The sequence below is a fragment of the Schistocerca americana genome, chromosome 3 (assembly GCF_021461395.2).
Source record: "Schistocerca americana isolate TAMUIC-IGC-003095 chromosome 3, iqSchAmer2.1, whole genome shotgun sequence".
Lineage (NCBI taxonomy): Eukaryota > Metazoa > Arthropoda > Insecta > Orthoptera > Acrididae > Schistocerca > Schistocerca americana.
The window spans coordinates 425,240,125-425,268,031 of record NC_060121.1 but is presented as its reverse complement, the minus strand read 5'-3'; the positions used below and the strand labels follow the sequence as shown (position 1 = coordinate 425,268,031).

The following is a 27,907-nucleotide window of genomic DNA, read 5'->3' as shown; positions in this document are numbered from 1 at the left end:
ATCTTCTTAAAACAGTCTGTAGGCTGAATAGCGGGATACTAAGCTGCTGCCAGCCCGCCCACTTCGGGGGGAATCGGAACTCAATAAAGAGGGGGAAAAAAGACATATTGCATTTCACTAGGGCTGACTTATTTTCTCCATAAATAGTCATTCACATTTCTTGTATTGGTATTTCTCCAGTCAACAGTATAAAATTGTAACCATATGTTTGCAAACAATGAATAAATTTGAATATGGCATGGTTGGGCGTAAATGGGTCAGTTAGTTTAATGCCGGCCTAGTGGCCGAGCGGTTGGAACCGCGCAACCGCTACGATCGCAGGTTCGAGTCCTGCCTCGGACATGCATGTGTGTGTGATGTCCTTAGGTTAGTTAGCTTTAAGTAGTTCTAGGGGACTGATCATCTCAGATGTTAAGTCCCATAGTGCTCAGAGCCATTTTTTTGATAGTTTAATAAAGTCATTATAAACAGCGCTGTTGTGCTCCACAAAATTCCAGTCTGTCATCATAAACATAAACGTTGTGTGTGCGCAAGCAGTCATAACAGCGTTATCTGAGTACGGAAGATATCTTTCTTACTATTGAATTAATATTTTAATTCTGGAAGGAGCTGGTATTTCTCTGCGGGCGTCATTTCCTGAGTTATTGTGCCATGTATGTATAAAATATGGACAAGAGAAAGATGGAACGTTGTTTGAAGAAAGACGTTTCGGTGTAAAAGCATCTCCCGTTTTTGGTACGTTGGACATTTGCACCGTATATGCAACTTACGGCGATGGTCTACGTTCTTCCGAGATGGGGGACTGGCCAAGAATTCCCAAACCCGAGTTTGACATATCGTGCGTAAATTCAACTAGAACTGCTCCGACACTTCAGAATCTATGTTCCTTCAATTAAGACTGTTCTCTTTCCTTCTCTACGAGCATCTCCAATCCTGCAGGTCTAATAAGTCTGGGAAAAGAGTACTCACGGTTTTTTGTAAATAATGTTTATTTCGAAAATTGGAAATGTTAGTTTTTAAGAGATTCGTCGGTATCCACTGGAAATGGAAGTAGAAGTGCACCGAAATGATCATAATTATCCACTGTAAAACAGCGTTTCCGCTTCATCCCGTGCATGACTGTATGATAACCAAATTTAACTTTTAATAGCGGCGATACGACTTTAAATACGAAACGTTTCTTATAAGTAAGAAATAAGGCTTCGTAGATCGCGTTTCTCATGACTGAGGTTGGTAATGCTAAACAATATTGATAGTCTGCTGATGTCGATCATAGTAGCATTACGCCGTGATGAAACACACTGAGCGCTGCCCGATTAAAACCTCTTCTTGGGAGAACGTGCCGCTGCGCTAATTTTGTACTCGGTAATGAAATGTTTCAGACCGCCATATTGAACTAATAACAGAGCCGTTGTTGCGAACAGTTAGAAGTTTTTCTCTTTGAGCTTTCTTTGACTTTTTGTACAACATGGTTGGAAAGCCAACCGAAAGAAAACTTCATTAGTTATCCTTGCTCAGCTTTGGCTTTCGTACGTCGCTGGAATAGATAACGACTTCTGTGTTTTAAATTCCCATGGGGGCTTCGATTTGCCCGCAGCAAAGAGTTTTAACATGCGGCCTCTAGCGGCATTTGCACGCACCATTAACGTGATAGTCTTTTTGAGGTTTCCTTCCTGAAATTTTTTATTTCATCCAATACAGAAGTTTTATTGGAAGTTCGCACGTAAGGCCTAGTTCGTCGATTTTGGCATATAAATCTTGAATAAACTGAGAAACTTAAGTCTGGTCAGCTGACAGTTTTTCTCCGCTCATCTGCAAGAGACTAATGCCATGCCGCTTCTTATGTCGGACATCGTTCTTAGCCAATGGAATGTACAGTATATTACGAAAAGTCGGCACAAGGCCACATTGTAATGTAACATACCCTGGCACATCATTAAGACGTTCTCTAAGTTGAAGCTTTTTGTTGTATTTAATGAAACTAATTTTTTACAGTTTTTCTGCAGGTCATTTCAGCAATAGTGAGAAGTCAGTCGTTAAGTTTGCATGCTATCAAATGTTTGTAATGTAGTTTGTTTGTGAAATATTAATTCGCCATAGTAACCATGCTAACGTGCTACACTTCTCACTTTAATAACAGTTGCAACGTGTACTGAGATATTCATCAACTTTGTACCGTACATTATTTATTTAGTATGTGAAACACAAACTGTTCTAGAACGGCCTTCATCACTCTTTGAGGCAGCTTTCAGTAATTGCATTCGTGACTATAGTTAATGCAAACGAAACATGGCAGCTGCGGATACGACGGAAAGACAGTGAAATCGCACAATACATTCTGCATTTTTAGGCTGGACGAAATGGATGATGATGATGATGATGATGATGATGATGATGATGATGATGATGATGATGAAAGAAGAGGAAGAGGGGAAGGAGGAGGAAATGGATTGATCTAACAGATTTTTGTGAGGTATCCATTGAAACTCTTAGAACTCGCAGAAGGCGGCCTGAAAGTTACTCTAATTTTGTATTAGAGGAAGTTCGGGCTAAAATCTAAGGTACAGCCATACGTCTAAAAGACATTACCGGCAAAAACAAAACTAGAGATAGTGTGACACTTTAGACTAATATCATTTTGTCAACTGCATCAGATCTTGTAAGCGTTGGTCGCATTGATCGTCATATCACTCAGTCGTGTTCAGGATGCAAGAAAATGTGATGACTGATAAGGGAGGCAGAATGAAGACGAAATTACTAACGAACGTCACTAAAACAGACCCAATCGAGGTAGAGGTTGCTACTTAACTGTCTACGAATCGGACCTACTAAATTTTTTTTACTGGAATGCTCGTTAAATAATTCTGAGAGATCGCATTAGGTACTGAAATCCTCCCCGCTCCTCCTCCCCCAGTTGGACAAAATTACTAGCCCACAGTGACCTAAACCTAGAACTTAAGACACAGTAGCCTTTTTTTATTTATTTATTGACACAATCCTCTGGTCTCTATTGATCCATTGTAGACTGTGGACAACGGCTGGCATATATTTCTTGATACAATAATTTACCAACAGCCGTATGTATTGTAGAAATTTATTTTATGGATTTCTTATATGCTACCAGTTTCGGCGTTACACTGATGCCATCTTCAGGCCCCACACGTCATAGTCGTAAAATCGCTATACACGGAAGGAGCCATATAACTGGATCCGTGAATCAAATCGCTATGCAACAGCTCTTGGTGGCCAGGCGACACAGACTGGGGCGGTTTCCAAATGGAAACTGGTAGCATATAAGAAGTTCATAAAATAAATTTCTACGATACATACGGCTGTTGGTAAATTATTGTATACAGAAAAACAATCTTTTGGTGGCTGGTCTACGAACTCTTATTGCTGAAGCGAGGATTTCTGCTTCTTTCTTTCTTTTTTTTTGTTTTTCTTTGTTTTTTCGACAGAAAAGGAAAATGTGTCGGGAAACGTGAATAAACTGAACGAAATATATGAAAATCAACTTCTTCGTGTCAATTACGTACAAAGTATGTTTAATCAAAAACCTAAAGAGCATGCTTGAACTTGAGAGAATGTGTGAACTAGTCAAGAGATAAGTGGGATGTTTTGGCTAACGCGTAGCTGACGCAAGAGATAGGGCCTGGGAGTTGTTTGCTACGTCACTCTGTTTAGAGAAGTTCTCGGCTAGGAAGAACGGTGGCTGCTCGTCAATATTACGCAATGTCTTGTTTGCAGACGCTAGGACGCACTTTCGCTCGCGTCCTTAGCGAGTGCTTAAGCTCTGTCGGCGACTACACATTTTCTTCGTCCCCGCTTGCCTTGCCCCGCTTGTATATTGGTTAGACTTTACCAGTAAACCGAGATTCTTTACAGGAATCGAACTCCCACGTATAAAGCAGCATCAGACGTCTGATGACTTTACGATTGAGTTAATGTTGTAAACTACGATTGAGGTTATGTTTTAAACATGTGAGTTTAAGCATGTAAGCGAGGAAGCTTAAAAGTTTTAAGCTATGTTTAAACTTGATTGGTTGTCGCTAAGTTCTCTCATTATCAAACACTAGTTGAATACAGTCTCGGTATTTGCGGCCGTTGAGTAATAAACCAGGGTTTTGTTGCCCCTGGAAACGATTAGATAGGCAACCCTCATTTGGTATTGGGTGTCGTGAACCGAATTGGTCTTTTAATAGATTCCCGCACTGCGTAGCGGTAGGACTGGTGTCACTGTTGCTTTCATGCTCTTGCATCATCTTAGTGTTACGTACCTTAACTACGGATTGCATCACAATTTCCAAGTGAGTCTAAGAGTTAGATAAACACTCTTATCATAACTTTGTGCTTGTTGGCGCCCGTAACTACTTAGGCGCTGTGTATTGGCGATCGTAATGACTTCCTGTTTGTGAAAAGCGATTTTTGGAGTAAAGAAACTGCGGCTCAAGTCAACTATTCGTGCGGCCTGCCTTCTCAGCCACGTTTTATAAAAATATACATCAAGCAACTGACAACCGAATCCAAAACCGTGAACAAGCCTTAAGAGGTTCTGAAGAGTCTAATTTTCCTGCTTAGTAACAAACACAAAAATTTGTGTACATTGCCAATTAATAACAAGATAGGTAGATATGCGGCCCAAGGTTTCATTCCACAATGGCATTGTTGGCTCTTGACGAGCACTGAAACAAACCATTCAGAAAGTGTCAAGTATTTGATGGTGTGCTTTTATTTCAGTATGTGTGCCACTTAGTGACCTCGTGTCTGCCTTGGGTCTCGTAAAATTTAAAAATCTGGGAAGTGAGTTTCTATTTCTGTGCATCCTCCATTCGTTGTTTTCATTGGCATGACTATAATCTGTGCATAGTGTAAGCACGTGTGCTTCACCTTGGCCAATTTTAGATGACTGAGCAAAAGAGGAAACGAAATTCAACTCCCTAAGGAAATGCAGTCCTTGGGCTTTCCTAGTGATCAGAGCGTCTACCCTCACTGGGAATGGTGAGCTGTTGAAGTGTTGAGGAATCTATAGATTTGGAAGCAGGCATCCCAGACATCAAGAACAAAGTGCACACATTCATTCTTCTCAGTGAAACCCAGTGGGCAGTAAATAATGTGCTTCCTCAATATTAGAGAAAGTTCAATATTATCCGCCTCCTCCTCCTCCTCCTCCTCCTCCTCCTCCTCCTCCTCCTCTTCCTCCACCACCACCACCACCCCTTTCATTTTTCTATCACTCTTGTGAATGGTTCAATACAGCCCACCACGAATTCCTCCCCTATGCCAACCTCTTCATCCCACAACCCTCAGACATGGCCGACCAATTCGGCTCATATTTGCCAGGCCATTTGTGTACAACCTAAAGTGAAGACTCTAAAACATTTTGACTCAACAACCACCCCACTCCCCGTGCCAGTTCTTTGGGACAACTGTCCCTAAAGTTCATGATGCACAGTTGATTCAGAACTGACAGGAGAACTGTACACATTAATTTTCCAGAGTTGCACAGCGTACAAAACCATTAGTTCATGTCTACCGGGAACTGCAACAAGGGTTGTTTTTCTCGGTATGGGATGAAATACGTCGAATGTTCGTATTCACAACATTCTTGTAGTAATCTGAATTGTTTCCATACATCGAAACTTAAATTTTCACTCTTTACTGTTCCATGTAGTTGGCAAAATTTATTTGCCTACCTTGGTATTGTTTCTCACTGATTTACTTATGTCTGTAATGTCCGTATTAATATAAATTAAAAGTGGAAAGCAACACAAATAGGAAAAGAAATGCATTTGCAACTCGAACATAGGTTCTCTGCTCCCTACCCAGCACAGAATTTACCATTTGAGTCACATACGTGGTAATCAAAAAAGTTTCTTACCTCAATTTCTAGGAATGTATGCCTTTGCGGACCCTATATATGACAAAGGAAAAATGCTCAACAATGAGGCCAGTAGAGGTGATGGAGCCATTCATTTGAAATAATGGTTTATCATACTAACCTCTTACTACTTGGAAAGGAGAACAGTTTTCACAATGTCGCCACCACTAGTAACCTGAACTCTATGGCAGCGAGAAGACACCCATAAAAAAAATTGATTAATGTTGCTACAGAATACCACAGAAGTCTTTTTGATTGGAGAGCCTGTTATTGTTTTAGATGACACAGTAAGCTAACACAATAAGTAACTGAATATGATGCTGATACTTTGTTCTAATATTTAGATCAAACAGCAGCATTTTGCCAGTGCCGCGTCTTAAAGAAATAATTAAGATTAAAGTAGGAAATGAGGAGGTTCTTCGCAGAATCGGTGAGGAGAGAAACGTACAGAACAAATGCCATTAAGATGGGACAGGATCACAGGTGTTGATAGAAATTTATCATAGAGGGGGTATGATCCTAAAATTTCCATTTTTGATCTGACTGACTGGGTGTTTAAGAACTAAATTTGACAGAAAGTGTACTACGCCTATTGTACTATATGTCAAACAACTCAATATTTTTAAAGGTATGTTACAGTGATACCTAAAAGGCGAATGTACTTCATTAATATATGAGGAGCTACTTTTCAAAACACATTATGTCCCAAAAAGTAAATTTTTCAGGAGAAGCGAAAATCATATACCGCAAAAAATATTTGATTAATTTCTATGAATTTTACACCATGTATTCAGGTAGGGCTGTTGATCAAAATGTGCTTAATACAAGGAAACTGCTTTTTATACTTTCAAGCTATGAGCACTTTAGTGATGTACAAAATGCGTTTTGTTAGGTTCTCTTGGAAATCTTCCTTTTGATGTAAGCTATTTTGGACATAATGTGTTTTGACTAATTTTCAGCGACATAGAACTGGTTAAAATACTTTTTAATGTTTGAAAATACATTTTTTAGCATTCGGTAGAACATTTTAGCACCAGAAGTAGGAACATAAACGTAAATGTGCTTCATTTACAATAACAAAGTCCACAATATTTTTCCCAAAATAGGCTCTTCTACTAAACAATTACAAATAGTACCTTGGGCAATAAGTTGGTTACACATAGTCTGAGTGAAACATTCAAGTATTCCATTTTCTCTCCAGTTGTTTCCACATCTGAGGCTTAGTAGTTTTTCCACATCATATTTCTTTTCTTGTTTCAGCCTCGCCAGTGATGACACTTTGGAGATATTTGATACTTTGTTCAAGTTGTGTCCACGTTTACCTAATGGCATAAGTGCTTTGAAGGATCATTAAAATAGTAGGTGATGTGTGTTTTGATTTTCACATCAGTTACCCTTTCACCAACCACATATTTCTTCAAATGGAACCTTTTCAGATCACTGGTCCCATCTGCAGGCCCCAAAATTGTACTTAGTTCCTTGAAATCAAATATTTTCCAGTCTTTCCCTAAAATCCTTGTTTTTCCCAGTTCTGCATAAACATCCTGGTAGGTGCTTGGATTCAATATTTCTGAAATTTTAAGAAGTTTCTTTTCTACTTGTCCACATACTTTGTCAGGAGTTCAAAAGGAATGTCCGTGAACTGGAAAGCAGAGAAGTACATCAGTCATATGCACTACAGATTCTTTGTATAACGAGAAAGCAATTTCATGAATAACATGCTGATTTTTGTTTTGGCCAACACATCCATCCAAGAACAATCTGAGAAAAGTGACAGATGTGTCAATGGTCAATTTCTTTAAGAAATCGGTGATGGCCAAGGAAATTTCATGTGACCCTCTACCTGCCTGCATTTCATTCCAAATGTATAATTTAGGTTCTGCACCTGCCACATTTGTTGCACAAAAGCAGTACAGAGATATGTCTTGCATATTATGCCCCACCAGTAGGTTGTACTTGCTGTAAATCAAAGGCAAATTTCAGGTTACAGTCATACGTTTGCTTCATTAATTTGTGAAAAACTCTAGCGTATAATTTATGTGACCCAAGTTCAATCATTTGCTTATTATCTGTGTTGATTTGGTGATACTTTCTATGGCAGAAGCTACAGGTATCACTTGCTGGAGTTCCAAAACATAGATAAAATTTTGTATTAAATATTTATGTATAAAAAATTCTCTTCACTTTCAGATCAGATGTGACTGAATTGTTTTACATGAGGAAAATGTTTGTTTATACTCACGTCACTTGGCAGGTAACGGTGATGGTTCTTACTTCTGAAGTAGTGACTCTCCCTTTTCTGCACTATACTTTCCAGCTCTGTGGTCTCCTCCTCTCTTTTCAAGTACTCCTTCACCTGTCTTTAAGGTCATAAGCAATGGTATGCTCTCTTCTTTGACCAGTGCCAAAAAGCTTCCTGAAGAAATCAGCACACAAGAGCCCTACCACCTTTTGGATAAACCTGAAAAGCAGTAAAGGTAGCAATTACAATATTATTTCCGTAACACGTTTTATCAGAGTAATAAATCATAATTTTTTTTCTTACATAATAGTGAACTGATAGAGCAGTTGGTTTATTTTTTGGATAATTCCATATTCTCCTGCACTTAGGACTGCTCACATTGAGAAGGAAGGAAAGCCTTTTATTTGTTCCTTTTCGTCTGGTTTAGCAAACAGTCCCCTTATTTTGTGTAGACAGTTAACAGGAATAGAGCAACAAAAGCATCCTACTTTATGCTGGCAAGGAGGTTTGAAGCTCATGAGATGAGGATCCTTACCCTGATATCTGACAATAAAAAATTACAAGAGAAATAATTATACAGGTTAGTACAAAAAGATTAATTTGTATAGCTTTGCAATAACAGTAATTTTATTACCATTTACTCTTTCTTACCTGTTTCTATACTCTAATTCCCTTTTTGATTTGCTCTTCATTTGTTTTCTCATTCCGTGATTCATTTCCTCTCTGACAGTCACACATTCACTCACTATAATACTCTCCATCTTTGCACAACAACTTTTTACGTCTGACTTCTATTAAGTCCAAGAGACTGAATGATAAACATTTGTACACAACAATGTTGTAATACTGAGAACGAATATTAACTGGTCGTTGTTGGTCAGTTAAAGGGTTTTGCTTTAGTCCATCAGTCTTACATTGTAGCCAACATTGCTTAATAAAACAAAATGAAGGCAATTGTTGGACTTAATGCTGTTTGATTCAATCATACCATAGGACAAAATGCTATTTGTTGTGCATCTGCTACTTTCCAGCACTCTTTTTGAAGGTGTTAAAATGCGTTTGGACACAATCTGATTGCAGGAGTGTGTAGAGCGGGTAATAAAATACCGAATTTCATATCAAACTCAATTTTGTCCATGTGTTTTGAAAATTTGCTCCTCATATGTAAAGCACATCTTTTTGTATTATATGAAGTGGCCGTGCGGTTAAAGGCGCTGCAGTCTGGAACCGCAAGACCGCTACGGTCGCAGGTTCGAATCCTGCCTCGGGCATGGATGTTTGTGATGTCTTTAGGTTAGTTAGGTTTAACTAGTTCTAAGTTCTAGGGGACTAATGACCTCAGCAGTTGAGTCCCATAGTGCTCAGAGCCATTTTTTTTGTATTATCAGTATGAACAGAAATCCCTCCTTTATGGTTTAACAATATGGAGTTACATCCTCCAAATGATTAAATCCAGTACCTCCAAGCTAGAAAAAGAAGCTAGAAATATTTACAAAAGAAATTTTTGTTTGTATAACAGTTCAGTTTGTTTAATGCAGAAAATTTAAAACATGCAGCACAAAAAAGGTCTGCAGACTTCAGGAAAACCTGTTGGTTACTAACAAAAGCAACCAGCAGGAATGCCAATGATTAATGATTTTGAAATTGCAGAAAATGGATATAAACTTTTAAAATGTACTGCGCTACCATCTATAACACGTTGTCTGCTTACAAAACTGCACAACATAACGTGCTAATTGAGTTACCGAGTTATTTTCATACTTATTTTTTGAGGTTGACTAGCATAATTCAAGTTTAGGAAAATGAATTTTCCAAGCTACATTTTTTCAACTGTTTGATAGAAGTGTAGCTCAGGTCAGTATTCCAAGAGATGTAGGAAAACTCTAACAACTTCCAGTGGACTGGTCTGTCCATCTCTTAGTCTAGTTTTGCACCAAGATGATCCTCATATAGCCAGTTTGACACATTACTAGGTAGCCATGAAAACTGGACTACTGAATTCATAATACTGCAACTGCATCTTGAGCTCTGCTACATACCAAGCAGTTTGATAACATTCCACTTTCTGAAACCTTTAATTTTCCAGCCTTGAAATTTGTAATTTCCTCCCTCTCTTCTAGCTCAGAAACTGATATTTCCCCTTTTGGGTTGATGCATTTGGGTCCACAGATGAACACACTTAAGGTATCTTAGAATCTATTACAATTGCTCATGATTTCGAAACGTGATGTTATATCATTAATCTGTGATGGGTCATCTGTGGCCACACACAAATGGTAAACCAATGTTATGGCTAAGCTCTGCAGCAGCACATGAGGTGGTGTCCTTATGGAAATTGGGAACAGATACTGGGTAAGTATAATGCAGCCATGTTTATTTCATGCTGTGAACAGGTGTGAGAATTCGCATGCCAGCGTATTTGGAATGGTGTCCTTCTTCAGCTCAATAAGGCTGTAGGAGGAAATGGTGGAGAATGTATTCAGAACTATTTTGGCTATACTCTGTAGATCTTCACAACTTCAGGGCTGCATCAAAACTCACCTGACTGGTCATACCACCAAACAAACGAAAATTATGAAGTCATAACTAAAGCTACAGTACTTCCCGGCACTCTTGGCAGTGCTGGATTTGTGGTGTAGAATTATCACGGATGATCGAGCTGTAAAGGATAAGAACTGTAAGAGAAGACAGGATTTATAAAGAAACAAATAACTTGAGTCGTTATGTGCAACTACTACTCTGACATGGGGAAGATGTCAAAGCCGACCACAGATTTGGCTCGTATTTTACAGGTTGCTCGTATACAACCTAAAATTAAAGACTAAAGGTGTTTAGGCTCAGCACTGCACCATTATTGAGAAAAACCACCTCTATAGTTAGTGAGACACAATCAACTCACAATTGGAGAGATTGATAGATAACTGTCTTAAAGAAATAATTAAGACATGACTCTGGCAAAGTGCTTCTGTTCGATCTAAATATTAGAATAAAGTATCAGCATCATAATCTGTTAGTTATTGTGTTAGATTACTATGTCATCTAAAAGAATAACAGGCTCTCCAGTCAACAAGGACTTTTGTGGCATTCTGTAGCTACGTTATTTCATTTTGTTTCTGACTGTCAAAGAAAAAAAAAAAAAAAAAAAAAATCTTCTCACTGTCATAGAGTTCGTGTTACTAGTGCTGGAGACATTGTGAAAACTGTTCTCCTTTCCAAGTAGTAAAAGGTTAGTGTAATGAACTATTATTCCAAATAAATGGCTCCATCTCTGCTGGCCTCATTGTTCATAGAACAGTAAACTGTAATCTTTCTTTCTTCAAATGAATGCTAATATAATTATTAAAAATATTACAGCTGTTTATTGAAATTACTGGGTAGTTATCTGAAAGATAGCAACAAAAGAAAGAAAGAAAGTGTATGTTATAAATATACGTATTATTAAAATTTATGGCAACCAGATTGTTTTATAAATCCAAGTGTTTGAAAAGTAAAAGTATGGACAGCAGTGTGTGAAGGAAATACGCTACTCAGGAAACACGAAATCGTTAAGATATGAAGATACCACACACACACACACACACACACACACATATATATATATATATATATATATATATATATATATATATATATATATATATATATATATATATATATATATAGGGAAACATTCCACGTGGGAAAAATTATATATAAAAACAAAGATGAGGTGACTTACCGAACGAAAGCGCTGGCAGGTCGATAGACACACAAACATACACACAAAATTCAAGCTTTTGCAACAAACTGTTGCCTCATCAGGAAAGAGGGAAGGAGAGGGAAAGACGAAAGGAAGTGGGTTTTAAGGGAGAGGGTAAGGAGTCATTCCAATCCCGGGAGTGGAAAGACTTACCTTAGGGGGAAAAAAGGACGGGTATACACTTGCGCGCGCGCGCGCGCGCGCGCGCACACATATTCATCCACACATACAGACACAAGCAGACATATTTAAAGACAAAGAGTTTGGGCCAAACTCTTTGCCTTTAAATATGTCTGCTTGTGTGGATGGATATGTGTGTGTGTGTGCGAGTGTATACCTGTCCCTTTTTTCCCCCTAAGGTAAGTCTTTCCGCTCCCGCGATTGGAATGACTTCTTACCCTCTCCCTTAAAACCCACTTCCTTTCGTCTTTCCCTCTCCTTCCCTCTTTCCTGATGAGGCAACAGTTTGTTGCGAAAGCTTGAATTTTGTGTGTATGTTTGTGTTTGTTTGTGTGTCTATTGACCTGCCAGCACTTTCGTTCGGTAAGTCACCTCATCTTTGTTTTTATATATAATTTTTCCCACGTGGAATGTTTCCCTCTATTTTTTTATATATGTGTATATGTATGTATATATGTGTATATGTATGTATATATGTGTATATATGTGTATATGTATGTATATGTGTGTGTGTGTGTGTGTGTGTGTGTGTGTGTGTGTGTGTGTGTGTGTATGTATGTATGTATGTGTATGTATATGTATATATATATATGTGTGTGTGTGTGTGTGTGTGTGTGTGTGTGTGTGTGTGTGTGTGTGTGTGCGCGCGCGGCTGGACACACAGAGCACAGTGTCTTGTTGTATTGCTATTGATTTATGTGGGAGGGGGGGGGTTGCAAGGTGAAACACTACTTGAATTCCTCAAATAATGCCATGGAAGTTCTAGGGCCTAGTCATTAAGCAGATGGATGATCATTATCAGTGTGACATGTTATCACAACTGACTGCACTATGGATAGTTTTGGATCTGTATTAGGATACTGATGCAAAATCTGGTGATAAAGACCTGTATGACATAGTCTTTATCATCTTGCTGTCCGAGAGAGAGAGAGAGAGAGAGAGAGAGAGAGAGAGAGAGAGAGAGAGAGAGAGAGAGAGAGAGAGATGATAAACCAGAGCTTCTGTAAATATCATTAGTTAACAACCACTGTTTTAAAAGTGATGAGGGATGAGTTACGTTCATCAAATGCCAAAATTACTACCTGCAATAACTTTTTCTTGGGGAGTGGGGAGGAAATATGGCATGAAGTAATGTAGGTAAGGCTCATAACTTCAAGGTGGAATCAGGTTCTGGGAGAAATTCATATTGTGTTTTGCAGTGTAGCATATTGACATATCTTACGTGTGAGTCATGAATCAGGAAACGCAGAAATTTTTATTGGAATCCTCCTTGGGCCAGTGTAGGTTACTACTTTTGTGATACTTATTCTCTGCACACTTACCAGCATAATACATCATTTCTTTGTGTCACGATGAGGATGGAAGCAAATGTAATTGTGGCAGATACAGTACCATAGGTATATTTGCTATTAATGGATTATAGTGGAGACAAGACTACTAATTTTTCTCTGATAAAATGATATTTAAAATGAAGAGTGAGGGGATACTCAAGTACTTAGTGGAGAATTTGCCTCCAAAAGGTAATATATAAATTGTACTACAAAACTTTTAAGCTAAAGATAGATAAATCTAATGAAATTAGTGACACTCTCAGAGATGTTCATGGTTCCTTAAAGAATGGTTCTGTTGGCATAAAATATCAAAAAATGAGCATAATGTGAGTGAGTTATTTGTTAATTATTATAAGTTTCGTTATGGTGAATTTATTCAATATCAGATGTTTCTATGCTTAGGCTAAGCATCATTACGTTTTACACATGGATGTTTGGAATTATATTTAAACATTTTAATGGTTTTTAAACCTCATTATTAAGAGAAATCATTGTATTTAGTTATCTCGAGTGTTTTCACAGGATGCTGTATTTGTACCCTCCCATACTGCCCCCTTCTAATCAGTATTTTTCAAACATTGCTTTATTTGTTAATTCTGTATATTCCTATATTCACTGATTCTACGTGAACCTCATTTCTTATCTTATTAGTCCACTTTATTATTATTATTATTATTATTATTATTATTATTATGTTAGGAATACACCCATGATTATTATTGGGCAGAGATTGTGTATAATTTTTTCCAAAGTGCTCTTTTTGCGTATTTTCTTTCCAAATGTGATCAATTTGCCTGTCATCTACAGAGTTAAATCTCAAAGGTTAAGGCATACAAATAGTTGTGTAGGTGTTGTAATCTTATGTGGATTGATTGTAATTGCTGAAAAAAGTAGAATGAATGGTGTGTTCTGAGATAGCTGGAGACTGCTAAAATATTGAAACAGTGGCATGTGCCTTTTTAGGATATGATTTTACATTGTTTTTAATGTTTTTCGTGCTACAGTTGCTATTGTTTTGCCAAGCAGTAGGTTTCTATTTTCACAGAGATCTAATAGTTTTTTTCAATAGATAAATAATTTTTATTGCAGTAAAATAAATAAAATAAATCACAAATCTTACTTCAATTTTCAGGACGCTAATAGTATATGATCCCAACAATGGCATGTTCATTACTGGGCGGAAAATACCTCGTATTTTGCTTATAGAAGTCAGAGCTGATGGACCCAATTCTGTGGTGTTTTCTACTCCAGAAGGAGATACCTTGAAAGTTGAACTGCCACAGGACAAAAGTAATCTGAAAGAAGTAACGTGAGTAACAGGATTTTGTATTCTTAAATTTAATGTGTTGTTAAAGTATAGGAAATAAAATAAGACAATGAAGTTTTTGTTTCTAGATTCATTGACGATTTATTCCAGTTTATTGTTATGTATTATCTATTCTGAAATAAGAATTTTTTTAATGAAGTTAAATGGAATAATTGAGCTATCCTTTTTCAGACCTTGTTAAATTTTACAGTGGCTCAGAAATTCTTGCAGAAAGCTTCTCTTTAGGTTCCATGAACGTTAAATTTAATCAGTTGTAGATTCAGGAGGTGTGAAGAAAGTTGCTGGTTCTCTAAAAGAATGTTGTTGTTGTTTACCTAGTGACTTCAGAAACTGGCACACATACACAACATTTTTTTTCCGACAATTTCCTATTTGGGCAGATATATCTGACTGTGATTCACCCTTGTAGCATATGAAATAATAGATTAAAATTTACTTGCGTGAGAAAAATGCAGTTTTCCTGTTACACAGGATGTGGAAACAAGAAAAACTGTGGACTGTTGATTGTGGAGATGAAGCTGCTGCATGGTTTTCAAATCAGCTTACCAAGAAGCCTTCGGGCCTGCGGCTTGGCTATGATCTAGATAACAAAGTTGGTCTCAGGACAGTGGATGTTGGTCCTCTTGAAATATATAGAAAAGTTTATCCAATGCTTACATCCAAGGACATGGTTTGTATTTCAAAACATTTTCATTTATAATTGACCCAAATACAAATTTTACTAAAGAACGAGTACTATCTAAGTAACAAAATATGTATTTTATTCTCTGGAAAAAAAAAAGTTTTCTGAAAGGGGTAAAAATTTTTATAGGAGTGCATATTTATTATTTTAGCACTAACATGGAGTTTTGCCATAGATTACAGTTTTACATAAACGATTTGCTGTCCTGTATAATCACTAATGTCAAACTGGCCATTAATTCAGTATTTGTCAGTCAGGTGTTCTTTTCTGCTACTGCTTTCTCAAACTTTTATATTGCTCCAGTCAGAGAGGGTGCATTTACGACAGGTGTTCTGAAAATGTTAATTACATAAAATATTTTACAGACACAATAGTTAGTCTTTGGTCTCACCCGTCAGTCTCCTCAATCTTCTTCAATACATGTATTTTTCTCGAGCTAGTACCATTGTACTCATATCCTCTCTGATCTGTCAGTCCATCTCATTGTTGTTTTCCCCTTGGTCTGTTACCTCTGATGTCTTCCATCACGTTCATAATTATCTGCCCTTCTTGATGATTCATGTGTCCATCTCACTAAGTCTCCTTTCTTTAATTGCTGCCACAGTGTCCAATGAGTTATACAACTACTGCAGTTCATGGATTTTTCTTGTCATTGTCATCTCCATCCTTCCCTGGTCAAAAAGATCTGTCTCAAAACAGCATTCTTAAAAGTAAGGAGTTTTCTTTCTATGTTTTTGGCCCAAGACCGAGTATTTGCTCCATATAGTCATACCTTGATCAGATTTTCAGAAGTGGTGCAAAGATTGGCCACTAGCTTTAAATATTAAAAAATGTAATAGTGTACTCTTCACTAAAGACAGAAATGTATCCTAAGACTACAATATCAATGAATCGTAGTTTAAATCACACTGATACAATTACCTTGGTGTAAAGATTTTGGGGTTATGAACAGTGGCATCTTGTGAACAAATGTGGGAGTTGTGCTGTTCTTTTGATTATAGTGGCGATGGGGGGGGGGGGGGGGGGGTGGAGAGAGACAAGCACATAGACTTCCATGAGAAGGGCAGTGCTGAGGGGGGGAGCAGTTGCTGAGGTACTGACGACGTGTGTTTTTTCACAATCTGTTGCCTTGGTAAAAAATGGCTCATGGAAGTACAGCCAAACATCACTCAGCAATCACATCCCATATTGAGTAGAACAAAGTGTTAAAAATTGACTCTTTTGACGAGCGATGTTTCAGGTGATGAATCTGTTCAGTCATTTTTTCAGTTCTTAATAACCATTACAAAAGTCATATTCTGACCTACATCGGCCTTTTTGACTACTGTAAATGGACAATGTCATGTGCTCTCCTACCACCTGCTGTTTTATAAGATAACCCCATATTCAAACATTGTAATAAAGAAACCAAAAGTGTTAGAGATCTGAATTTATTTTCAATAAATACTTTGCTCCCAATACTGTGAGTCATGATTCATAAATACATATTTCTGAGCTTTATTTCTTTCTTCTTCCTTTTTTATATGTTAACTGTCTTGAGAAATGATAAAGTGGAAGGAATGCTAACTGTTAGTTATGACTTTAATGCATGAAATTCTTTCTGTCAAAATATTTGTACTTGAAAATTAGAGAATCTGAAAGTTTTTGGTTGTTTAGAAATTTTCTCCAAAACCCTCATTCTAAATGTTTTAAAAATTTCATGGTATGTTAGTTGGTCATTACACTTGGGGAATATACAATCAGAGGGGCAATACTTTTCTGTAAAAAATGTGTGAAATCTTTTAGGTAGGCCCAGCTCTACTCTCAAGGACAAAAAATTACGGACACTTAAATTTTTAAATAAATCACTGATTTTAAGTAAATGTCGTGCAACACTGGTATTTCTGAATCAAAATAACTACTTTACAACATTACAAGTGAGTGGGGAAACAATTCATAGTTTTGTTTGAAGCATTTTATAACAAAAATGAGGTACAGGATATTTATATCCATTTTTCTTTTTGTGATATTACTCACAAATTATTATTGTCTTCTGTTGTGATTTTACTTCTTCACGACTTCCCATGAAATAATTGCCTACAATGTAACAGTCAACACTGCACTGTCGAAAAGAGTTTTTTTCCACCAGCTTCCCATTGGACTTCTATAGTCAAGCTGAATTTGCTCAAAGACAAGGATGATCCAACAAGAACAGAATTTGGGAAATGGGAACTGCACTCTGATCTTTTCGTTATGGTCATTTGAAAGCATTAGTAGGACCATGAGGAGCCATAAAGGAGATTGTTTTTGCTGCTTATGAAAGACACTTATCTGTCCCACCCATCACTGATTATTGTACACACAAGAAATGAAGTGGCTCACAACAAAATCTTCTGACTTATAGTGTGGTCTCTGCATTTCACACACAGTTAAGTCTGCATTTAACAGAGAACCATTCTTGCAATGTATGTGCCACTCTGGAATGCAACCCAGTAGTGACTTGATTAAATTCCTACCATAGGCTTCATAGCAGACCACTCTCCGCTCTTTGTTAAATGGAATTTCCTTAATTCACTTTAATTTAGAATTGAGTTTCATGTTTGTTACTTACGTTGATATTGTGTGTACAAATAGCATTAACAGCTTCATGCTGGAGTTAAGTCTTGTTACAAGATGTTTACAGAGACCTCCTATCCTATGCAATTTTTTCATGACCTGTTGCTGAAAATATGCATTTTTGTGTCTTAATTCCTGTACTGCAGTGTTGAAAGTGGTTTTTAAAATGAGATGTTCCACCATCACTCACATACACATGTTTAGGAAATGAATGGCCTCTAGAAGCTATGTCATCAATTATCATGCCCACAGCATAGCATGCATGTGCACCGTCATGAATGAGATCGTCACTGACAATAGCAAAACAGTGTTATGTTCCAAAGAAGTGAGCAACACATGTGAATATTGATACCTGTGATGTGTGCCAGTGGTAACTTTGAATTTCTTTCTGCAAAGCAACAGACCAGTTCTCAGAAAAGTCAAAATGAAAAACTAATGTGTCAGTATTCTGGAATGTGGTTGATTTTACTCCAGCTATCGCCTGTCTCTGAATCCTCTGGATATGAAGGTGAGCTATTCCTTTCATGATCCAATACCTAACCTCTATAACAAACTTCTCTGGCTCTACTGTTTTCTCCACCAACTCTCCTCCCTCCCACAATGCATAAGTTGTGTTAGTGTCAGTATCCTAAAGGTGCAATGCTTCAATAGTTATCACTTCAGCAATAGAACACATTGCACACTCCTTCAACCAACATTTATCTTGCAGCTTTTGACATACATGCAAAAGCATGAGATCCATCTCTGTGTATTTCTTTCCTGTGACACTGCTTATGGCGAAACAAACAAAAATTTCAGATTGGTACAGTAAATATATATGCATACTTCCGTCACTGGCTGGCATTTTTTCCATTTCAGTTGTAAGGATTGGAGTTTTGTGAGACCAGTCTTAAATGTGGGTTCTCCTTTTTCTTTAGGAGATGTGCATCTCATATTGATCTTTTCATATATATTTTTACCTTTTTAACTTTTTTGCCATTTTCACTAACTGAGATACATCAGACTGGTTAGAACTTTGCCTGCTGCAATCTCTGTCATCACTTTGGTAATGTTCCAGAGCAACAGTGAGTGTATCATCTTGCAACAGATGCCCATCGTAAGAATCTGAGCATGCCCAAATACCTTTCTCCTTGTAACTCTCCAGGCTTTCCCAGCGATTTAATAACACCTTGGGTTGTTGGGTGTTCTGCTTGATATCAGCATCATACTTACACTCAAACCTGAGCCTTGAGGAGGTTAGAATTATTATTTATTACTAATATTAGTAAACTCCCATCCTTATTTTTACAACATTTTTCTATAGCAAAATTAGAAATTTCATGATATCTCGTAAAAATTGACAGTTTCACTTTATCTCTGAAAAAACTGATAATTTCATGTTATTTTTCACTCTATAATTTTCCCGAAATTTTCTTGTCCCTACCCATACCAAATAGGGCTAATAGGGGATATTGAGAATATACAAAGAAAGACAGTGGGTGACCCACATAATAGCATCAAGGGAATCCTGGAAAACCTGAACTGGCAGATGCTGCATATATGAGGAAAACAATGGAAAAGAAAATCTCAAATGGTACAAGGCAGATGCTACCTGTCTATGCCAAATGCGATTAAATGAGGAACCCAGGAAAACATAGTAGCCTTCTTACATAATTTTCCACAAGAACCACAAAGATAAAAACTAAAGAGAAATTCTTCAAAGGGAAACTTCAGCATGTTATTAGGGCAACTCTAAAAAGTTTTCAAAAATCAATGGAGGAATAATTTCAAACAAATTAGAATGATTTTATTGTCTTCCAGAATATTCGTCTTTAACATCAATACATTTTGCATTTGATGAAATCAGCCTTAATGCAATGCTGCCATTCTTCCTGACGCACATCAGAAACCAGGTTTTCTTGATGTTCCACCACTTCAGCTGATGACGAAAAGGTCATTCCACACAATTTTTTTTTTCCTTAAATTTTTTGAAACAAAAAGAAATTACAAGATGTTAGGTGAGTCCTGTGTTCTGGAAGGTCTATGCTGCTGACCTTAACTGAATGATTACTTTTGTTCTATGCGATAATGTGTTGTCATGATGAAAATTACTTTTCCTTTTGGGTGTTTTTCACAAACTGTCTCAAAAATTTATGGTGAAAAGGTGTTTGTGTTCTGATCACCAGTAACACTATGTCTGTCTTATAATACTATAGTAGCAGTATGGCCAGTTTCAGAAAAAAAATAGCAGCCATCTTCATATCAGAACTGAAAGTTTGTTGGGCTTAGGTTCTGTTCAAAAGACCCTGTGAACTGACTCTTTTCTTTCCAAGATTGTAAGTCAGTGCATAGGTATTTCTGAGCAGGAGTCAGTTTATGTGAAATCCATTAACAAAATTTTCTCACATGTGACTGTTGATGTAAAATGTTTTGGGTTTGACTCGTACCAATATTCATTGTCACCCAAATAACTTAACAAGATGTCTGTTGCTCTTCTTCAAACACTACTCGAACAGTGGCAATATTTGCATCTGTAACAGCAGATCTTCAGTGTCGTTCATGAAATTTGTCACTAGGAAAGATCAGATATCTTCGGAATTCACTGTACTAAATATAAATTGTTACCTAAGGTGGGGCTTCTTTGCCAAATGCATTTTGTAGCTGATCTTCACATTGTTTGAGTATTAACAACCATAAAAAAATTATACCCCAGATTTTGAGTTGGATCTCATGGCAGGCTATCACTTTGCGTAAGGTCCAGCTGAAAACACATTTTATAGCATAAATTTTGAAAATATGTAGATGTACAATCCCATTTCTGTTTCTTGTTATGCCAAACTAAAAGTTCCACATCAGATATTACGTCATAACTCATGAGATGAGAGATATATTCCATGTATATACACTATGTTACAGAACTGAAGACGACAGCAATGTTTGTCAAAACTGGTTGTTTGTAAACAAAGGAATACTTTGCAATCGTGATTTTAGAAAGATTTTACCAAGTGAGACAGATTGCTCCTTCTAAGTTCTTGGCGTGAAAAAATCCAATTGAAGATTTATTCCAGAACTTTGTCTAGTTTTGCAGTATTTGTGAGACAGAAGGAACAGCTTGAAAAATGGTCTTTTAGCTCATGCCACATAATTGGAACAGTGAATGGCATGGCTCAGCATTTTCCTTTCAGCCATTGAATTAGAGGTACTACAGATTATGCAGGTGATATGAGATGTAAAAATGTTTATCTTGATCAGCAACAGGACAACTGAAATACAGTTTGTACCTTCATAAGTCAGTCAGTTATTGGTTTTCATGGAGATTTTAAATTGAATTTCCCACACACATAATAAAAGCTATCAGGGAGGCGTAAACAACAGCAACATTTGCAGGTTGCTGCTTTTTTAACGAGTGTAAGTTTTGAACACCATAGCAATCTGCTCTCACAAGAAATACTTACAAAAATAACAAAAATCTGAAAAGTGTTGCTGTGCTGAGCTAAGTGTGATGAGAATTACACCCTGTGTACCAGAATACAGACTAATTGATATATCACCTCCCAGATGCTAAACGTCTGAAAAGTGTTTTTACTATTGTCTTCAGTGTTGTCTAAAAGACACCATAGTTAGGTCTTGTTTTCTTTTTTATACTTTGTGTATATCATAGTTCTTTTAGTGTAGATTTATGCCATCTGTGGCACCACAGGCAGATAGTCTGAATGTTGTAGAGCAGCAGTTGGTAGATTACAGAGCTCATTTTCATCTATTTTGTTTATCTTTTGCTGTCACTCAACTCTAGTAGTAGGATGGATGGGGAATGTGCATGCTGAGGCAGATACTGGAGGAGCTGGTTTCAGTGCACAAGCAGCTGATGACACCATTAGGTGTGGTCAGCCATCTGCAGGCTGCTGCATCAGGGCATAACAGCTTTGGAGAGACTGGCGCAGTGCATTGGCATGTCAGGTGTCGTTGGTGTCACCCACAGGGACACATTCCAGCGTACTCATTCTGGTGAAAAACCACACTAATTGCTGTTTGAGTGACTGGTTGTAATGTGTTTGTGTCAATTGAGGCAGAGTGCCAGTGGGGACTGATGGTCTGGCCTTGCCCAGTCACCCTGTTAGTAGACAAGTGACCAACCTTCAGCAGGGTCCAAGCAGGTCCATGGCAAGGAGGGGTTTGGTTGGTTGGTTGGTTGGGTGTTGGGGAAGGAGACCAGACAGCGTGGTCATCGGTCTCATCGGATTAGGGAAGGATTGGGAAGGAAGTCGGTCGTGCCCTTTCAGAGGAACCATCCCGGCATTTACCTGGAGCGATTTAGGGAAATCACGGAAAACCTAAATCAGGATGGCCGGACGCGGGATTGAACCATCGTCCTCCCGAATGCGAGTCCAGTGTCTAACCACTGCGCCACCCCGCTCGGTAAGGAGGGGTTTACTAGTTATCGAGATCTCCAATGTCAGGCATGTTATGGAGCCCCGTAGAGAAACAGCATTGAGGGCTGGTGAGAATTCTAGTGTGCACTTGTATTTTTGCTGGCAGCCTCATCAGAGGTGTGGAGGAAACCCTTCCTGCGGCTATCTTTGATACAGGGTTTACTTGAAGTTGTTGCTTATGGCTGAGGGTGCGTGTACAGTATTTTGTGTGTGTGTGTGTGTGTGTGTGTGTGTGTGTGGGGGGGGGGGGGGGGGGGGGTTGGAGGTATGGTATATTTTTAATATTTTGGAAGGTCAGAGGAGACTTGTGAATAGCCATAAAAAATGTTCAGATTTGACAGTGTTAAAAACCTGTGTAATACTGGCTTTTAAATCATTTTATTGAAAGAAAACCACCTGAATATGCTACATTTTTATGCCTTTCCCTGAGAGCTAGGGGGAGGGGTGCCCTTGCTTATGACGACACCAATGACATTTGTTGCTTGGGTTCTGAGGCCATTGTCAGTTTGCACATGCTACTGTAAGAAGTGGTGAAGACTGCTTGTCCTGCTCACAGAGTACAAGGAGAGTGTACTACTTGCCATATCATACCCAAAATATATTAAGGTCTTTCAGTTTGCAGCTGAGTGGTGGGTCACAGCCAAAGGCTTCATCAATTCTGTGATGATTTTGACTGCAGATTTCCGGACCTGCTTTATGAAATGGAGACTTGTAGGATTCCTTTTGATAGGTCAGGGCTGGGCTACACACAAGCAGTGGCTATTTGGGTAGAGGAGTACTTGTGGAATGCATTTGGTGTTTATTTAAGCTGGGTCATAGTTTGAGGTCCTCCGAACACTCACCAGTCATTACCCAGACAGTGAAATCAGATTGTGTATAAAGCAAAGACACTTCTGAATGTCAAAATTTTAACAGTAAATTGCCAAAGCATCACAGCAAAGCTCTTGGATTAACTGCTCTCCAGGAAAGCTGTAATGCTGAAATTATACTCAAAGATTGCATGAAACCCAAATAGAAAGTTATTAAATATTTAATGAGGCATGAAACATATATAAAAAAGACAGGTTAGATGCCATGGGAGGGGGGAGTGTTATTGCAGTCTATAAAAATACTGTTTCTTTAAAAATGAAACAGTCTGACTACAAAATTATCTGGACACAGCTAAACAGCCTAGGTGAACTCAAGATAATCATCATACATTTCTACTGGCCACCTGATTCCACTGTAACAGATACAGAATTATTCAAAGAAAGTCTATGCTCATTATCACAACAGTACCCTGATCATGGGACATTAGTTGGAGGTAACTTTAACCTACCAAGTATAGCCTGGAGTAGTTCTGAAAACATTTTGAAAACTATCTTGAGCATATAGTTCAATAACCCACATGAAGTGGAAATAGTTTAAACACTGTAGCGACAACCAGTCAGTATGGAGACAGGAATTAGTTATCATGGTAACGTACTTACCCCCACCCCCACTCAGTTTCCACCCCTTCCATCCTATCACTACCTCCCCATTCTCGTTTCACACTGTCATTGTGTGCCGCCCTCTGCCAATGCACTTGCATGATGGTAAGTAATCAGAGATGATCAAACCACATCCTTCGCCAGGGCTTTGTTTACCTATCATAATGCCTTGAAATGGGGGGGACATCCTACCCAAGATCCTTCCCACCTTTCCTAAAGTGGTGTTCCATTGCCCATCCAACCTCCATAACATCCTGGTCCATCTTTATGCCACCCCCAATCCCAAACCCTTGCCACAGGGATCATACCGGCAAGTGCAAGACTTGCCCAAGCCATCCACCCTTCCCTTCCTATTCCAGCCCTGTCACAGATATCTTACCTCATCAAACACCAGGCCACTTTGTATTGGTATGACTACCAATCGGCCGTCTACCAGGATGAACGACCACCACCAAACTGTGGCCAAGAGGAAAGTTGCTCAAACTATGTTGTAAAGTATACTTCAGACCCAAATTATGTAAATATAGGTGTCCCACAGGATAGTGTCCTTGGCTCTATACTGTTCCTCATTTACATAAATGACTTCCCACAGAGCATCAAGCATGGACAACCAATATTGTTTGCAGACAACTCAAATGTTCTAATCAGTGACAAATCACCAGATACACTGAAAGAAAAAGCCAAACAAACACTAAACAGTGTACGTGAATGGGCATCCAATAATAGACTAACACTAAATTAAAAAAAAAAACGCTGTTAACTTCTATGTCTGCAAAAAACCACACTATAACAACTTTAAGTTAAACGATGAAACCATAGAATGTGTAGACTACACAAAATTTCTTGGTATGCATGTTGAGTCAGTTAAAGTGGGAAGAACATATTAAAATACTTAGTAACAGAATCGCTACTGCATGCTATGCTCTTAGAATTCTGACGGCAGTGTGTGGTACTGCATGTGTCAGATCTGTATATTTTTCTTATATCCACTCTGTTATTACCTATGGAATAATATTTTGGGGAGTAAACTGTAAAAATATTCAAATAGTTTTCAAATTACAGAAAAGAGCAATTCGTATAATAACCAAAAGTGGCAGTAGGGCTCACTGCCTTGAACATTTCTGAAAGCTGGAAATCCTAACTGTCCCCTGTAAATACATTTTTCAAAGTATTATGTACGTAAAAAAAAAAAAATATTGGTTGCTATGTTAAAAATTCTTTGGTACGCAGCTATGAAACTAGAAACCAATACAATATGCACCTAGAGAGGAAAAATAAAGTTAAAACTCAACAGAGCTTGTTGCACAATGCCGTTAAATTATATAATAAATTACCCCAAAAAATAAGATATTGACACAATTGGAAGGTTCAAAACAAAACTAAAAAATTTTTTATTAAATAAAAGTTATTACACAGTAATGGACTATCTGAATTAAAACACATAGTGTAATTAAAGTAGCCTGCATTGTAATACACAAGGAAAAAATTATAATATGAAATCCAGAATTGTTCAGTACTATAAGAAAATTACATAAGGATATAAAACTAATGTAAGATACCTAAAAAAAATGTGTGTAAATATTAATTTTATGTGTATAAATTGGAGGTATATTGTATTGTATATGATTTTGCTGACGAAATCCACACAATGTAAATTGTTACATGGATTAATAAAGAAATCAATAATAAAAAAAAAATAAAAATAAAAAAAAAAAAGAAATTGCGGCACAACATGTAACTGAACTAAACATGTTTGATTTCAATGGGTGTTTCACAACCAGGGCCACATGGATCCTCCCATTCACCACCAGTTTTCTGAATTGCACAGGTGGGACTTACAGTCCCCACTCCTGTAATTATCTTGTCCTCAAGCTATGGTAACACACTGCCCCCTGCCCTCACCCAACCATGCCCTCACCCAAAAGTTTCTACCGCCTCTATCCTATCGCCTTCTCCCTACTCTCATTTCCCACCATCTTTGCATGCCAGCCTCTGCCAATGCACCTGCCCATCTTTTCCCAGCTCCTCTCCTTTTTCACTCCCATTTTCTGCATCTCCCTGCCGCACAGTGTCCCGATGCTGTTCAGGCAATATAGTCCCGTCACACTCTTCCAGACAGAATTCCTCTCTCCCCTCACCCGTACAGTGCTGTCCCTTCCTCATCTCTGCACCCTCCAGATTGCTGCTTCCCTTCCAAGTAACAGTTACATTCTGGTCCAACCTGCTGGAGTTGACACTTGTGTGTATGTGAGGTGTGCGTGCTTTTGTGAATGCCTGGTCTATGGTTTTCTTTCTTTTTCTGATGAAGTTGTGGCCTAAAGCTAATGTGTAAGTGTTTTTAAATGTGCCTGTCTCCAGCTTAATGTGTCATCTATGTGATAAGTAGCAATAGATCTTTTCTGTACATTGTTAAACACTTTTTTCTGTTACACATGCCTATGCACCACACAAGAGTCTGCTATAGGTGGTTGGCTGGCTTTCTCTTATTCTACCCATTGTTCTATCTAGGAAGTTCCCTTATTGCCTGACATTTTGATTAGTCCTGCACAACTAGTGACCAATCAATTAAAATGATGCAGTTCTCCCTCTCTCGCTATATTTAAAATGTTTATTTAGAAGCTGTAAGTATTAAAGAGGTATTCAGAAATTTTATATCTAGGGCAGATAAGTTACCTACACATGAAAAACTCAAGGTTGAGAGTTTTGACAGTGTGCATATTACCAAATCAATGACCTGTTTCAATCTTTTGATGTGGTTGGCAACATTGATATTTAATAGACAATATAATGTCCTTGGTTATCAGACTATTTCAGTGCAGATGCACTGAACTCTTGTGGAAGGAATCCAGTGTGATCTACATCTATACTCCGCAGACCACCATGAAGTGCATGGCAGAGGGTACGTCCATCCCATAATACCAGTTATTAGGGTCCATTCACGCATGGAGCACAGGAAGAATGATTGTTTGAATGCCTCTTTGCATGTAATAATTATTCTAGTCTAATCCTCATGATTCCTATGTGACCAATACATAGGGGGATTGTAATATATTCCTAGAGTCATCATTTAAAGCCAGTTGTTGAAACTTTGTTAACAGATGTTCTTGGGATAATTTTATCCAGTTCAGTTCCTTCAGTATATCTTGTGACACTCACACAGATGAAACAGACCTGTGACCATTCGTGCTGATCTTCTCTGTATATGTTCAGTAATCCCTGTCAGTCCTGTTTGGTATGGGTCTCTCACACTTCAGCAATATTCTAGATCCAGTTACCTAAGTGATTTGTAAGCAGTCTCCTTTGTAGACCGATTGCACTTCCTCATTATTCTACCAATAAGCAAAGTTAACACCTGCTCTATCCTTGGCCTGAGCCTATGTGATCATCCCATTTCATATCCCTACAAAGTGCTACACCCAGATGTTTGTCTAAGATGGTTGGTTACAACAGCGACTCATTGATATTATAGTCATAGGATACTATGTTTTTTCAGGCTTGTTTTTTTGTGATAGTGGTGAGTGAGTTTGATGGACATGAAGGGGCACTAAATAGTAGCGTGTTACAAGGTGGGAATTCGGATTAGACGGGAAGCATACTCGGATAGCCAAAGCAGTTAAGGTGACCACTCGTATAAAGTGGGAAATCTTGGTTAGAGTCCCAGTCCAGCACAAATTTTTTCACCATTGAATTCATTTCAATGCCCATTTACAGCCGAGGTCAGAATTTCAGAACGCACTCATCTTTTATTTGTTGTTGTGTTTACAATGCTAGTTCCATTCTGGTTATTAGCATTCTAGAATATTTTGCACAAAACATGCTGGATCTTAAACCAAATGCTGTACCATTTCTCATTATGCACATACAACTGTTAATCTTAAACACTTGAGCCACTAAACCTGCTACCCATTTAGTTCATAACTTCTCATTATGTTGTGTATCCCTGAATTCTTTAACTAACAAGTTTCCTTTTTTTGACACTTCCACTTATTACCTTTTGTCAAGATTACGTTATTTTTAATAAGCACAGTAATCAATATAACTCAATTCACTAAGAT

At 37.9% G+C, this 27,907-nt stretch overlaps 1 protein-coding gene across 1 annotated transcript in view; it reads left to right on the top strand.

Annotated features, from left to right (window-relative positions):
* The window catches only part of LOC124605841 (mitochondrial amidoxime-reducing component 1), a 118,117-nt gene that overhangs the window by 78,894 nt on the left and 11,316 nt on the right, over nucleotides 1-27,907 (top strand). Inside the window, exons 3-4 of the mRNA XM_047137771.1 lie at nucleotides 14,503-14,679; nucleotides 15,169-15,367. Coding sequence (XP_046993727.1) covers nucleotides 14,503-14,679; nucleotides 15,169-15,367 — 376 coding nt within the window. The remainder of the gene's footprint in view (nucleotides 1-14,502; nucleotides 14,680-15,168; nucleotides 15,368-27,907) is intronic.